Below are 17635 nucleotides of genomic sequence, written 5' to 3'. Positions count from 1 at the left end.
TGAATAAGGATATAATATATATATATATATATATGTCCTTCATATTACAAATATTTTTGCGTCTTATCAATATCGTTTATTTTATTATTTTTTTTTTTTAAATTAAAAAAAAATACAATTTTATTAGTCAATCATTGTAATTATTAATTTTATAATTTTTTTTTTTAATTCTATATATAATTAATAAATTAAACTTTACATTTTTTTTTTAATTTAATATATAAAAATTTATCACACCCAAAAAAAAATAAAAAATAAAATAAAATAAAATAAATAAATAAATAAATAAAACAAAATAGATTGAAAAAAAAAAAAAACAAAATAATGATATTTATATAGATTAATACAACTAAAAATTACATACATATATATTTCGTCATAATTAATAATTCTATATTGTTATGTAAGTCTGTTTATTGAATCTTTATTTTTTAAAATAATATCTTGTAAATTAATCCTTTTAAAAAATATATTACAATGCACAGAATAATGACATGCTAACGCTTCCATTTCAGAATTTGCACACGTTAAGCATATTTTATTTAATTTTTTCAGCATATCCTGAGATTTATTAATTTCTACATAACTATTCATTATTTTATTTGTAACTTTTAATTCTTCATTTTCTCCTTGTCCTTCTAACCTTATTATAATTTTTGATTTGTTATTCATATCTTTATAATTTTCCATTGTTCCATTCACATTATGTAAAAAGTTTAAGCTTTTTGTATTCCCATTGTGTTCTTTATTATTTGTTTTGTCTTCATTTATAATATTCACCATTCTGATACCTTTATTTGTTACATCATTATTTCTTAACAGTTTATTATCCATATTTTTATAATACTTTGAAAACATTTCTAATTTTGCCTTATTCCAATTAAATTTTCTTTTTGTTCTGTAAAAAATTTCATCTAAATTGATGGAACAAAAAGGCAATAAATCTAACATTCTTTTAAGTGGTGGAATAATTAAATTTTGTATATAATAATCATAATTTATTTCTTTTATTTTTTTCTTTTTATTTTTCATTTTTTTTTTTAAATTAATAGGTAATATTTTATTTTTTAATTCATTTATTTCCATCATACCATCAACATATAACTGCTTTTCATCATATTCACAATATTCACTCATATCCGAATTTTTACAGTTTTCGCTTTTTTCTTCGTTTTCACTAATATCACAATATTCGCTTTTTTCCGAGCTCGGAAAATTTTCAATATTATCATTATTATTATGATCATTACTATCATTATTATTATGATCATTACTATCATTATTATTATGATCATTACTATCATTATTATTATCACTACTATCATTATTATTATTATTATAATTGTCTTCAAATATATCTACCTGTTCTGTAGAACCACACTGAAACTTAAAGGACTTATAAATTCCTCTAATAAAATGCGGATGCGAAACAGAACTATAAAATTTATCATCTTTCAACTTCTTAGTAAATATGTAAGGCACCTTTTCTTTATATGTAATAATTGAATTAGGAAAATCTCGCATCATTTTCCTTGCTACAATTGCTTGAGGTGGTAGTGATACTTTTCGCTTAATGCCCTGCATTTCTCCTTTGTATGAACCTAATTTCACTTTTCTATATATAATAAAATTATTACAAGAAATTTGATTATCATAAATTTTATTAAAATATTCACTTAACGTTTTTCTTATATGAGATAATAAATGAGAATAAAATAATTTAGTATTAAAAACATAATCCACTTTATTATATGTTGGATTATAAAAAAAAAACATAGCTTGTTTTATATTACAATAACATCTTATCTTATCACATTTTACATTTTCATTTATGTTCTTAACACATAAACAACTTTTGAAAACATTAGAAGGATTCATAAAACAACATTTTTTATTTTTTTGGTTTTCTATTTTTTGAAAATTTATTTGTATTATTTTTTCAATTTCTTTTTTTAATGTACCTTCATCAAATAGATTAAATAAATATATTAAAAAAGAATATTTTTCCCTATATAAAAAGTTTAAAGTTTTTAGTAATAAATTCTCGTTATCATAATATTCTATCCAATTCATAACTTCCTTATAAAGTTTCACCTTGTCAAAAGAAGGAACTTCTTGATATAATTGCAACGATATATTTGATACATCATTCATTTTATTAGCATAGTGATTGTTACCATGACAATCATATTTATTATTATTTTTAATATTATTATTATTGTTATTATTTATATTATCTATATCTTCGTTTTGACTAATGTATCTTCTAGCTTTGCATATGTTTAATACAATTTTTAATAACCTGAATAAAAAACATGGATCCGTTTTATGAACATTTAATTCTTTACAAGAACATATCATATTAGAAAAAAAGTTCTTACATAAATAACAACAACAACAACAATAAGAAAAATAACAATTACTTTTAAAATAAAAAAGGATAAAATATATTTGTATTAATATATTTTTTACTAATATACATTGATCGGATCTTATACTTTCTACACCCTTTAAATCTAAAATAGGATTATCTTGATTTTCACTTTTAAATGAAAAACCAAAATATCGTTTTTTGGTTAAAAGAAGAGAAGGACAATATATCTTTTCAAAATTTAAATACATTGGTAATGGTAATATATTATTTATACTATTTAATATTTCATAAGCAAGTTTAAAAGAACTTTGTATATCATCTGTAGTTTCATTTAATAAAAATAATGAATCTGTATCTCCATATAATATTTTAACAAACTTATAATTTTCTTTTATATATTCAATTATAAATAATAAAAAATTACGACCTATACTTATAATACTTTCAGAAATATCTACACATGGCATCCTACCAGAAAAATTTGCACCAATATATCCTGTAGCAACATTTAATATTAATTTTAATTTTCCCATTCTTTCATTTAATTTTTTACTAACCCTTTCTTCATACATACCCATGCATCGTTTTAACATAATCCTTGTTTTTAAAATGTCTTCAAGAAAAAGAGGACATATTCCTTTCCTTTTGTGTTTCTTTACATATATTGTATTATTACTAGTTATAATTAAATCCTCACTTTTAAGATTTTTAATTCTACTTGAAATAGTAGGAACATTTTTCATTACTCCCAGTTTTATAAATTCAAAATTGGTTTCCATGGATTTATCTTCATTGCTATAAAATTTGTTCTTATTTATATTCCCACATATTGATTGCTCATTTGTTTTATTTATATAATTTTTATTTCTCAATTCTAATTTATTATTCATATCAAGTTTATATTTTATTTCATCATGATTTTCAGTAGTCATATTCCCATTAAATATATTCTCATCTAATTCTTTTCCATTACTACGAATAATATCAGATTCAATCATTGGATCTGCAGATGATCTACATTCATTTATATTTTCATCCAACAAGTCGAATAGATATTTTTCATCCCCAGAGATATTCATAATATCTTTATATTCATCAGATGGTAAAACATTTTTATTACTACATGATAATTCATTCTTATAATTTATATAATTCTTATCATTCATATCATTCATATCATTCATAACATTCATAACATTCATATCATTCACATCAGTTCCACTTTTCTGCATTGACAAATCTTCGGTATCTTCATTGTTCTTTTCATTATTCTTTTCTTCATCCATTTGACTCAATTTCCTCTTTAGGGTTATGGTTCCTAAGCATGTTGAATAACAAATATTAAAAGCAATTAAAATAGAAGGATATAATGACTGAAAATCAAAAACTAATAATGGAAAAAAATTGATTGAACTTTTGGGTTGCAATATTAAAGGAGTATGCAAAATAGGTCTTTGATCAAATATTTCTTTATTTGAAGGAGAATATAAAACATAGTTATATTTAATACACATCTTGAGAAGAAAAGATTCTATAATATATTGAGATCCTCTATTTATTAAAGATAATAAATCAACATGAATATATTTACAGAAACTCATCTTTCTTTTTAAAAAGCATATTTTATCATATATTAATAGTATAAAATATACTTTTCTTAAATAATGTTTTATTGTTATATGTCTATATGGAAAATAAATATCTTCCTCATCCATATCATTCCACATATCATTATTTAAATTATCTTTATTCATACTTGTTGAAGATTCATTAGTTTTTATTTTCCTTTTTTTCTTATAATTATACCAATAATATAAGGTATATTTGTTAACAGATGGAATATTTATATTTAAATAATGTTTACATAAATTTTCAAATGAAGTATTATAAGTATTTGATAATTTATATAAACTTTCAATTATGATACCTTTTATATTTCTACTATATGCGTTATGTAAATCTAAAAACTTTTTCTGATCATTCAGTTTACAAATCATCTTATAAAAATTACCTATATCTAAAGCTAAACATCTTTGGTTTATATAATTTATATTATATTTATCATTTTCATAGGAAACAATACTAAGCGGAGAATAAAACAATATTTTATTAATCAATTTTTGAATTAATTCTCTTTCATTTTCTACAATACATATATTAACTTTATTATAATTTATATTAAAATCAAAAAAAGGTTTCTTCTCTTTTTTTATATTATTATTTGTTATTTCTTTTATTCTGTTATTCTTATGATAACCATTCTCCCGACAATATGGTTCTTTATTTCTTCCACATGAATCATCGTTGTTTTTATTAATCACATTTTTATCATTTCTTAGATTATCCTTATTTTTTTCTATACATTTACAATTATTTTTACAAATATTCATGTCTTCCATATGATTTATATCTCTACACAATTTTAATTGTTCTTCATTTGATTGTTCTTCATTTGATTGTTCTTCATTTAATTGTTCTTCATTTAATTGTTCTTCATTTAATTGTTCTTCATTTGATTTTTCTTCATTTAATTGTTCTTTATTTAATTCATTTTCATTAAAAAGATATGAAATATTAGGAAAAGGTTTCGTTGCTATAATTCCCATGCAATTATTATAATCCTCATATAAATTCATAAGTCTTTCTTCTCTCACTATATAAAAAATGGCCTTTATTTTGTCTTGGTTATAATCTGACGAATAACAATTTTCATCTTTTATTTCGGTTAATATTTCTAAAAAAAATATATTTCCATATTTTATATTTATTTTTTTCTTCATATTTTTTGATTTAATCTGTTCATATTGCTTTTTTATATTATCCTTATTTTCCATATGATTTTCTTTTTCTATATATTCAAATTTGGATGTATCTTCTTTATTTTCATATTCTATATGGTCATGTATTTTGTTATAAATATTTCCCTTCATTTTTTCTTTCACAATATTGTTATCACTTCCCCTTAGATCATCAACTAAATTATTAACAACGGCATAACATTTGCTTATTCTAGGTGGTTCTTTCTTAAAAGAATAACGAACCACTTCTTTTCTCTTTTTATTAATTTCAAAGGAAGCTATACATCCTTTCTCATTAACGTACTCAATAAAACATTCTATTTCATCCTCTTTTTCCTTTTCTCTTTCATCCTCTTTTTCCTTTTCTCCTTCTTCCTCTTTCTCCTTTTCTTTTTCATCTTGCTTTTCCTTTTCTCTTTTCTCTTCTATTTCCTTTTCTTCTTCTTTATTTTGTATGAAAAAATCAGGTGATATTTCCATATGATCCTTTTTTTTATCACCAATCATATTTGATAACATATTATTTTCTCCTTCATTATGTGCCATATTTTTACAATTATTTATATTATCATTATTTCTTATTTGTTTTATATTCACTTCTATATTATTCATACCAGAATTAAAATTATAGTCTTTTTTTAGTTTCATATCATCATTAATTATGTCATTATATTTTTGAATCTTTTCAATATTATCACATTCTAATATTTTCTCACAGTTTACGTTTTCCTTTTCACTTTGCCGTTTCCTCATAAATTCTAAAAATCCTTGGAACATTTTTTTTGTTCTCTCAGTTAGTACATCAAATGTGTCAAAACATAAATCATTTTCATAACTGCTAAAATAAAAAAGTTCCTTCTTTAAATTCATGTCCATATATTTACATCTTTTTTTTTCTTTCATCCACATTTTTGCAAAAGAATCTAAATGATTAATAGGAAGATCAAAATTGAATTCTTTCTTCCATTTTATTTTATTCTTTTCAAATTCATATTTATATATTTTCTCATTTAAAATATGTTGATGTTTTATATCACACTCAATATCATATGACGTTTCTCTTTTTAATGACGAAAAATTAACATTGATTGTTTTTACTGTAAAAACTAAAGGAGCGTCTACTTCTAAATATTTATTTCTTTTAAAGTTATCTAAATTACATTTTTTTCCCCCTAAATACCAACGCTCTTCTTTTTCAATACATTCGAAATTTATTTCATTCACAAATTCTTTTCTAAAATAAATGTTTTTATCAATATATATTTCAGAACATCCATATATATTTTTCATACATAAAAAATGTAACATATAATTTATATGAACTTCATATAAATCCCATATACGTTTCTTAAATAATTTCTTTTTTAACAAACTTGCAAAATAATTAATTGTATTTGGATATAAGAAAGATATTTTCAAAAAATCATCACACTCCTCATTATACCCATAAATAGCTTTCCTTTTAACTCTTTCTATATTATAAATACACACATTGCTACTTGGATCTTTTTTCGTTTTTCCATATTCTTCCTCTAAAAATTCGCATAATTCTATTTCTAGCTTATCATCTGAAATGGGAAAAGGAAAAAAAAATTAAAAAAAAAATAAAAAAAAAATAAAATAATAATATAGAATAAACAAACTTTAAGATACATATATATGAGAGATAAATTTATATATAACTATAAAAATATCTAACTACCTATGGAATATCATAATGGTAAATATATATACATATATATATTTATATATTTTATATTATTCATTTGGTTTACTATTCTTTTCCTCAGGTGGTATTAGTAAATAAAAGAAAGGGTAGAACTACACAAAGAACAAAAAAATAAAATAAATAATAAATAAATAAAATTAATTATAAGAGTGTATAATTTTTAATAATATTCTCTTCTATTATTAATTCTTATATTTTACTTACGTCGTGTATATACAAGCACACACGTTGGCCTAAAAGACTTAGACCTAATATTTGAATAATGCAAACATAGGGTATCTCTTTACCACTAATTTTACATTTCTATAAAGGAAATTGGAATGAAAAAAATAAAGATGTGTAAAAATGGGGGAAAAAAAAAAAAAAATAGCATTATAGTATGTTAATATAAATCATATATATATATATATTTATATATATAAATACTAATGGTGTTCACTTATATATAATCACTATTATTTTTTATGAATTCAATTCATACCAACGAATCAAAAGGTAAGATGGGTTTTTTATAAATATAATAAAAAAATAAAAATTTGCAAATAAAAAAAGCTTTTGGTTTTTCAGCTAAATTCATAATACTGTTATTACAAACTTGCTATATAATTTAAAGATATATAAATCATAATATTTTATTTTCTCTTTTTTATTTTTATAAAATTTTAAATATATATTAAAAAAATTTACAAGTACAAATAAATTTAATATATATATATATATATATATATGTGTTTTTTTTTTTTCTTTTTTTTATTAATTTATTTAATTCTTATTTTTATAATATAGGTATATTTTTTTCAAAAAATAAATAATATTAAAAGTAGCAAAGTGTCCATAATTTTCTTAAACCATATATCAATTAAAAAATAATACGAATATTGAATTTATATTTATATCTTTTAAAAAATTCTTAAAAATATTCATTTATATTTATTTGGAAAATGAGAAAAAAGTCATATAAATAAAATATATATAAATATATGTGATAATCTCGGAATATTTTTTTTATATTTTATGTGTATGTCATATATATATATATATATATATATATACACGAAGGGAAAATCATATAATTTATATTATATAAAAATTTTCACATAATATTTAATATATATGAAGAAATTAAAAAACCTCCATTTTATTATTAAAGAAATTGTCGAAAATTAATTATCTATTAATTTTTTTTTTTTTTTTTTTTCTAACATCCTTATATTTTATACATTTATAACCTTACATGACTTTCATTTTTACATTGAAGTTATATATATAAAAATTTATATGCATATATTTTCTATGTTCCAGAATAATTATTTATCTTAAAAAATGAAAAATGACCATATACAATTTGATTAAATTATTCCATTTATATAAGTTAACAACATTTTTTCCCATTTCCTCTATAAATATAAAAGGAATTAAAAGAAGCTTACTTTGAAAATAAAAAAAAAAAAAATTCTTAAACTGAAAATGACAATATAATATATATATATATATATATATATATATTAGTGTACGTATATATGTGTGCATACTTATTTATATTATTACATTAAATATAAATATAAATAAATAAATATATATATATATATTTATATGAGTTATATATTCCCATTTTATTTTTTTCTAATTCTCTATTCTTTTAATATCTTATTATGACTAAATAAAAAAATATGTCCTCTTAAATTATTAAGAAAAAAAAAAAAAACAAAAAAAAAAACAGTCATTTTTATAATTAATAAGAAAATTGTATATACACTGATTTTTGTAATCACAAAATCATATTAAATAAATAAAAAAAAAGAAGGAAATAAACACAACAGTATTTATAAATCCCAACATTATGTTATATATAAATATATATCTCATAATATTAATGTGAACAAAAAGAAAGCTAAATTGAAAATAAAATAATTCTAATATCACAAAATTATAAAGATTACTAAATATGATTATATATACATATAAATGTGTTAGTATATATTTTTTTTATAATATAATAATATAAAAATGTTTTTATTTTATATTAGCATTTTTTTTTATGTATAAACAATTATGAAATCATATACACTCAACAAATCTTTTTATATTTACATTTTTTCATATTTTTATTTTAAATATATAAAGAAAACGTGAACAGTCAAAAATATATATATATATATACATATATAATGATGATATAATAGTTATATATAAAAATATATATATAATAATAATTTTTATTTTTGTTACTTGTAAAATTAAGTTTATGCCTTACGAAATTTACAAATTATATATATAATATGTTAATAATTTAAGATTAAAAAGGAATTTTTTTATTTATATTAAAATTATAAATACATATATTATTATATATTATATAATACGAGAAAATAAAAAGATGAAAATTTTATTTTCTTAAAATAAAAGTAAAAAAAAGTATGTATTTTTTTTAATAATTTACAAAAAAGAAAATATTATATATATATATATATATATATGTTTATGTAAATATAATAATATATAACTTTTTATATTTAAAGAAAAATAAAAATTTTATATTATTTGTCAAAAAACTATAATGAAAATAAAAGGAAAACTTAAAAAATAGTGGTATGCATGTCCCTTGTATTTTCTTTTTTATATAAGGGGAAAAAAAAAAAAAAAAATTAACATTTATATATAATATATATATGTAAAATGTAATTTTATTGGCTTTGTAAAATTCTATGAAATTATTGTGCTTAGAAGTTTTTTAAAGAAATTGTTATCTTAAGTTTTTTATATTAATTTATATATTATGATGATTATATAATTTTTAACTTAAAAATATATTATATATATATACATAGATATTTATATATTATATGATACAGTATATATATTATATATATATATATATATAATATAAATAAGGCATTATATATTATATATACCTCGGATGAATAATAATATAATATATGGAATGAGCAATTTTTATAAGAATATAAGTATAATAATTATATATTTAATACAAATAATATCTCAAAATTTTATTAAATGAGTTTAAGTTCATATACATAATATATATTATATATATTTTATATATGAGTAATGAAAAAATATTTATTTTATATATAATAATATGTATATTATTATTTTATTATATATTATTTCTTTTTTTATAAAAATATAAAAAAAGCAATTGAAAAAACATTATTATGAGAAATGAATTTTTGATATATGTGATAAAATCATAAAAAAAAAAAAAAAAAAAAAAAAAAAAAAACCATATATATATATAAAAATATATATATAAATATATAAACAAAATAAATAAGAATATATAATAATATATATAAATGAAACATATTATTTTATTATATATTTATATATATTAATATTATATAATTATTATAAATATATAATATAATAAAATACCTTTATTAAATATAAATAATTTTTTTTTTTTTTTTCATATTTTATTTTAATGTTAAATACTTAAAATAATATTTATATATTTTGCAAGCACGACATATTATTTTAATTTTTTTTTTTTTTTAAATATTTGTAAAATTTTATGTTTTTTATTATACAAAATAATAACATAAATAAAATTTATAACATATTATATTATATATAAATTTATAGGAATGTATAATTTATTATATAAATATTATATATAAGAAAATAATAAAAAAAAAAAAAAGTAAATAAAAAAAAAGAATCGTTTTATTTATATATTATTATATATATAATTATATATAATATAATATATGAAGAAACAAACAAGAAAAAGAGATATCCTAATTTTTTATAAATATACCTTCAAATAATAAAAAAAATAAAATATAAGAACACTTTATATTTTATTTATTATATATTAATATATATATATATATATATATATATATATATATATAAATATAATTAAAAGTTGTATCGTTTTTGAAGATATTTATAAAATAAGGAAAATTATTTTTTTTATATTAAATTGTATTTTATAATATATTTGTATAAATAAAACCAAAAAAATCCAAAAAAATATAAGGAACAAAAAGAGTATAAACATTACCTAAATATTGTTCATAATATATATAAATATATATATATTTCATTTTTTTTTATAAGATTAGTATTGTAATAATATATGAATAAATTTTTATGAAGAATATATTTATAAGTGTTGAAGATTTAAGTTATATATATATATATATATATATATATATATATATATATTTCTTATTTTTTTTTTTTTTTTTACATTTTATAATATATATAATTTTTTAAAAATGAAAATTAATATTAATATATCATAACCTTTAATGATATACATATATATATTATATATATAACATGTAAAATGAAATTTTAAACCTATTGATTATTATTTTTCATATTGTATATATACATGGGAAAATTAATAAATTAAAAAAATATATAAAAATATAAACATAAATTTATATATATTTTTACGTTTATTTATATATATATATATTATAATATAAAAAAAAAAAAAAAAAAGTATTGAAGAAAAGGGCATAATATATATATATATATATATATGTATATATTATTTAAAGAATATATAAATTATATAATATATAATATAATTTTGATATATATTAAAAAAGCAAAGAACACTAGATAAATAAATAAATATATATATATATATTTATATATTTTGATTTATTTACATTTTTACGTGAATTAGTGTTACATATTATATATCATTTGTTTATATATTTTAATTGTATTTAATAGTTATTCTCCCATTTTATTAATTGTGTATAAGAATTTTGTGTCAAGTTGAAAGAAAATATAATATTACGTATATACAGAAATAATAAAGTGGAAAAAGGTAAATCAGTTTATATTAATTTATATACATATATATATATAAATATATATATGTAAATATATATATATATATAATTATATATATATATATATTATAAAAAAAAAAAATATGCTCATATAATAAAATGGATAAAAATACATCAAACGAAACAATGGTTTTATCACTAAAAAATTTAAGCAAAAATAAATGGAGTTCTTTATCCAAAAAAAAGCTTGATGATAAATCGAGCTACTCCCCTAGAACAGAAAAGTTAATAGAAATAATATCTCCCATATTAGATTATTATGGATATAACAGAGAAGATGTTTATAATTTTATTAGTTTATACAAATTTGATATAGAAAAGATTCAGTTAGAATTGTGTAATATTATGGAATCTAAAGAAGGTAAAGATGAAGGATTATGGAAAACTGTAAAAAGTAAAAAAAATAAAAAACCTGCTGAAAAGAATAATAAGAAAAATAGTTTCACACCTAATAATTTGAATAAAAAAGGTAGTAAAAATATTGAAAAGTTATTTTCAAAAGGTTTTAACTTAAAAGATAAAGATGTAAAAAAAAGTAATATTAATAATAGTAATAATAATAATAATACAAAAAATTCGGTTATAAATACTGGTGTAACTACAACAGCAGATCAAAAAATGATTATTATTAATAACAAAGTCAATCATTTTCCAAATACACAAACGAAAAATGAAAATGTAACATTATTACAAGATATGAATAAAAAGCCTCAAGATGATAAAGTTTTAAAGAAAAATTTAAATGACCATTCAAATAAGACATTGAACATAAAAAATTTATCAGCTGTTGAAAAGAATCAAGGAGAACATAATATAAATGATAATGCAACTAGTCAGAAAAATAAAAAGAAAAAAGGTTCTAGTACACATAACGATATTAAAAATAGTACAAATGAAAATGCAAATAATGATTTATTAAAATATGCTATTCAAGAAAAAGATGGCAAATCCAAAAAAGGTAAAAATTTGTTTAAGACATTAAATGATGTTAATCATGAGAATTTCATAAAACATAAAAATTCTCATGGTTTTAATAATGATCATAATAATATAAACGAATATGATGAAGAATGTGACGAAGAAGAAGAAGATATTAATCATCAAGAATTTCATATGAATAATCATGATTATGATGAAGATGAAGAAGAAGAAAATGAATTTTTTCTCCATAATAAAAGAAGTAATAAAAATAGTTATTTTAATTATTTGCATAAAAAAAAAAATTATCTTAAATTAGAAGATAATAATAATAATAATAATAATAATAAACTATTAGCTGATTATAAATATAATGATGATCATTATGGAAAAAAAGATTTGAAGAATAAATTCTCTCATGCATCAAATCTAGTAAATGGTCATGCACATTTTAATAGATATAATAATTTTAATTATCATGATAAATATTTTAATAAAAATTATAATAGATATAGTACTACAAAACCTTTAAATGAAACACTTATGGCAAAGAATGCAAAAAATAGATATTCTCTTTTCAATAATAATACTAGTAATAAATTGAGTTTATATAATTCTGCAAATAGTAGTCATATTAATTCTTCTTTTAATAAAGGAACTCAAAAGAAAGGTTTATTATCAAAAAAGGATTTCAAAAAAAAAAGAACATCAAGTAAAAATAATAATAGTGTAGATTTAGAGTATGATCCATATACTGGACAAAAGTTAAATTACGATATGACAACTGTTACAGAAGAAACAAATGAATTGGATCAGGATGTTAATAGAAAAGTTATTGAAAACACAACCGTTGGTACGAACAAAAAAAAATCACCAACAAATATTAATACCTCATATGCATCTGTTGTCAATGGTAATTTTATGAAAATGTCAAACGTAGAAGAACATAATAAAAATGATGTATCCAAAACAAAAACACAACAACAAACACTTGTAAAGAATGTAGAAGAAGAAAAAAATGATGTGAAGAAATCAAAATGCCAATTGATACCAATCAAAAATAATAAAACAGAAAAATTGTGGGTATCGGTAATTACCAATGGTATTCAGAATAATAATCAGAAAGAAGAAACTCTTAGTTCACCTAAAAAAGATGTAAATTCAAATAAAGAATTAAAAAATGAAAAATCTCAAAAAGATAATATTAATAACAATCAAAGTACCAACAAAAAAAAAAGTGTAACAGATACAGCAGTTATTGATTCACAATCTGGAAATAAATTAGGAGAAGAAAAAAATAAAGAGAAAAAGAAAAAATTAAAAAAAGCCACAGTTGAAGATTCTACAACAACTAAAGGACAAAATATAACTGATGTGAAAAATTTAAATGATAAAAATGTAAATAAAAAATTAAATGAAGAAAAAAAAAAAGATAATAAAAATAATAACGCAGGAAACAAAAGTGAACAAACATTAGATGAAAAGAAATTAAAAAAGAAAAAGAAAAAAATTGATCATGAAGAATTACAAAATAATGAAAATAATGAAACTGATTTGTTAAAAGTTATAAATAATAAAACAGCATTAAATACATCTGTTGATATGAAAAAAGGAAAGAATAAGTTGAACAATAATATGAAAGGATTAAGTAGTCCTGTATCAAATGTAGAGCAATTTGTTATAGATGATATGATGAAAACAGAAGAACAAGAAGGAAAGGAGAAAAATGATATACCAATATATATGCCCAATTTATCTCTTTTAGGTAATATGAATAAAAAAATATTTTTTGGTAATATCAATATAAGTGGTGATAATATTGAAAATTTCAATATGTCTGAAAACAATGTTATGGAACATATAAAAAATAATAATATGTTAAATGATGATGATGATAATAAAATATTAAATGCAGAAAATAAAAAGAAAATAAATAATATAAGAAAAAATTATGCTTTAGAAGCATCATCAATGGGATTAAGTAATAATGATAATAATATATCATCACATTATTATAAAGAAGAAAATAATAACAATATGAACAATCGTAATTATGATGTAAACCAATCTGATTTAAGACACCAAAAGGATAGAGAATTTAAACATTTTGATTTTAAAAATAAAAACCAAAAAAGAGAAGATTACCATAATAATAACAATATAAATAATATTAACAATAATGATTTATTCAATGAAAACAAAAATAAATCCTCTTATGTATCAACTCATAAAAATTCACATCATATAAATAATAATAATAATAATAATAATAATAAAACAAATAATTTGACATTACCAAAAATTGCAGCATCATCAACATCTAATTCATTAAATCATCAACAAATGCAAACACCAATTAATAATACAAAACAGTTGTTAAGTAATACAAATACAACTTTTCTTAATAAATCATCAACAGTTGCAACTCATGGATCCCAAGATAATCATTCTACTTCTTTTATGAGTGGTAAAAATAGTAAATATATTCAAGGCTCTTTTAAAAATAAGAATTATGATAATAATGATTTGGATGACACTAATTCAATACAATTAAATCAAATATCTCAGAAATTTTTAAGAAGTCAACAAAATGTAGTAAATAATAATATATCTTCAAGTGGTCTAAATAATAATACAACTAGTGCTACAGTTATTACTACAAATAATAATAATACCAGAAATACAACCAATAATATTACTAATAATAATAATAATAACACATCAAACATAAATATTACGAATAAAAATACCAGCAGTGATATTAATAATATGAACTTAATGAATATGGGCATGAATAATATAAATAATAATAACATGTATAGTACATATAATTCTCCTCCAGGTTTAGCTAATCAATACAATTATTCTTATGGAAATTTGTCATATCCATACAATAACATGCCTTATAATGGTTATACAACACAAGCATTAGTTCCACAATATGGATTAATGAATAATCATTATAATAAAAGTAGTAGTATACATAACAATAATTTCAATTATAATATAAATTATGAAAATTTCGATGAATCTAATTTATATGCACATAATAATAACATCCACATGAATAATAGTTTTGTGAATTTTATAAATGGAAATAACGTAAAGAAAAATCAACTCAATGGAGATGATGATAATATTAGTAACTGTGGAGATATGACAATATCAGGAACACATCAAGCTATAAATTTGACTCATGATAATTCAACAAATAATGCTAATCAAAATGCAACGAATGTGAACACTAATAGCAACAATAATAATAACAATAACAACAATAATAATAATAATAATAGTAATAATAACAATGTGTGTGTAGATAGTACTACGAATAGTGGACTTGCTAATTTATCGTTGAACAACCTTAATAATAACCTAAACACTAATATAAATATTTCATGTAGTACAACAGATTTAAAAAATAAACAACAATTAAATAAAAATATAAATGATTTACAATTACAAACATCAACACAAACCTTAAAACAAAACTTACATACACATAATAAAAACAATTCAATTACTACAAACCAACAAACTATTCAAAATAAACATACAAGTCAACATCAACAAAATTTATTAAATAATAATAATTCATTAGGACAATATACACAAAACCAAATACAGCCAAATACATCTCAAAATACAGCATCTTCAACATCTTCATCAGTTACAGGAAAGGCAGATACAAATAATATAAATAATGCTTCACAAAATAATCAAAATAATTATATAAGCAAACAATTATATCATAATAGCAATTATTATAATATAAATTCAAGTAGTTTTAATATACCACCAGGATTTAACATGTCTCAAGATAAAGAACAAAATAATAATTACTTAAATAATAATATTACAACTAATAATAATAATACAAATGTAAGTGCATACAGAAGTAATTGGAACAGTATTAATGAAAAAAATTTAAATCACTATAACTTAAATTATAATTATAATAGAAGTAACAAAAACAGTTTTAATTATACCAGCAACTTGTAAGTTAAAAAAAATAAAATAAAACATAAATATATAAATTTATATCAAATTGTATAATTTTTATAATAATTTATAATATTTTAATACTTTTATTATTTATTTTTATTTTATTTTATTTTATTTTATTTTTTTATTATAGCAATAGTAATGTATACAATGGAAATAGGGATAGTAATAACAACTTTTTTAACTATAATAATTTTAGCTATGCTTTGCAAACCCCTCCAGGTTTACAGAATTACTATCAAAATACACAGTATCAACAACAAAATAATTATAACAATAGAAACTATAATTATTCTGCCTATAATAATAATCTATCGATGTGGAGTAAGTAAAAAATTTATAATAATTGTATATTATATATATATATATATATATATATATATATATATATATATATATGTATAAATATATGTTATAATCATTTATATTTCTTATTTATATTGAAATATTAATATTTCTGTCCCCTTTATTTATTTATTTATTTATTTATTTATTTATTTTTTTAATTTTATAGATAGAGAAGAATAAAGACCGAGATGGATGAAAAATAACATTTGAATTCTTTTTTTTTTTTTTTTTTTTTTTTTTTTTTTATCATTAAAAATTAAATATATTTCATTTATACATGCTCTTTTAATATAATATGTTTATTAATATTTATTCATTTTTTTAAAATTCATTTTTGATTTGCATTTATTATATTATATATATAATTTCCTATTTATATTTTTTTTTTAATTAAAATTTTGTATTGTTTAATAAGAAAAATTTACAAATACAAACAAAAACACTATGGACATAGTTGTAAATATTATAAATATTATATACACAAATAAATATAAAATATTACATTTATTATAATTTTTATATAATTATCATAAAATTAACTATTTAATATTGAAAAAAAGAGAATAATAAAAGTTGAAATGTTTTTTCCATTTTTATTATTTTTTATTTACAAATGAAAATA

General features: G+C 18.6%; 2 protein-coding genes across 2 annotated transcripts; one reads left to right on the top strand and one right to left on the bottom strand.

Moving 5' to 3' along the window:
* Nucleotides 1-399: 399 nt before the first annotated feature.
* Nucleotides 400-7478, bottom strand: PGSY75_1037000 (putative DNA polymerase zeta catalytic subunit; the record flags this gene model as incomplete). Its single annotated transcript, XM_018786129.1, has 4 exons — nucleotides 400-6740; nucleotides 6948-6993; nucleotides 7106-7204; nucleotides 7383-7478. 4 exons carry the CDS (start codon nucleotides 7476-7478, stop codon nucleotides 400-402), a joined length of 6582 nt encoding a protein of 2193 aa, XP_018641746.1.
* A 4363-nt stretch (nucleotides 7479-11841) lies between these two features.
* Nucleotides 11842-17193, top strand: PGSY75_1036900 (hypothetical protein; the record flags this gene model as incomplete). Its single annotated transcript, XM_018786128.1, has 3 exons — nucleotides 11842-16658; nucleotides 16799-16989; nucleotides 17180-17193. The coding sequence occupies 3 exons, from the start codon at nucleotides 11842-11844 to the stop codon at nucleotides 17191-17193; spliced, it is 5022 nt and encodes a 1673-aa protein (XP_018641745.1).
* Between the last annotated feature and the right edge of the window lie 442 nt (nucleotides 17194-17635).

Source organism: Plasmodium gaboni, chromosome 10, assembly GCF_001602025.1.
Source record: "Plasmodium gaboni strain SY75 chromosome 10, whole genome shotgun sequence".
Lineage (NCBI taxonomy): Eukaryota > Apicomplexa > Aconoidasida > Haemosporida > Plasmodiidae > Plasmodium > Plasmodium gaboni.
The sequence above is the reverse complement of the archived record's forward strand: the minus strand, read 5'-3'. Positions and strand labels throughout refer to the sequence as shown.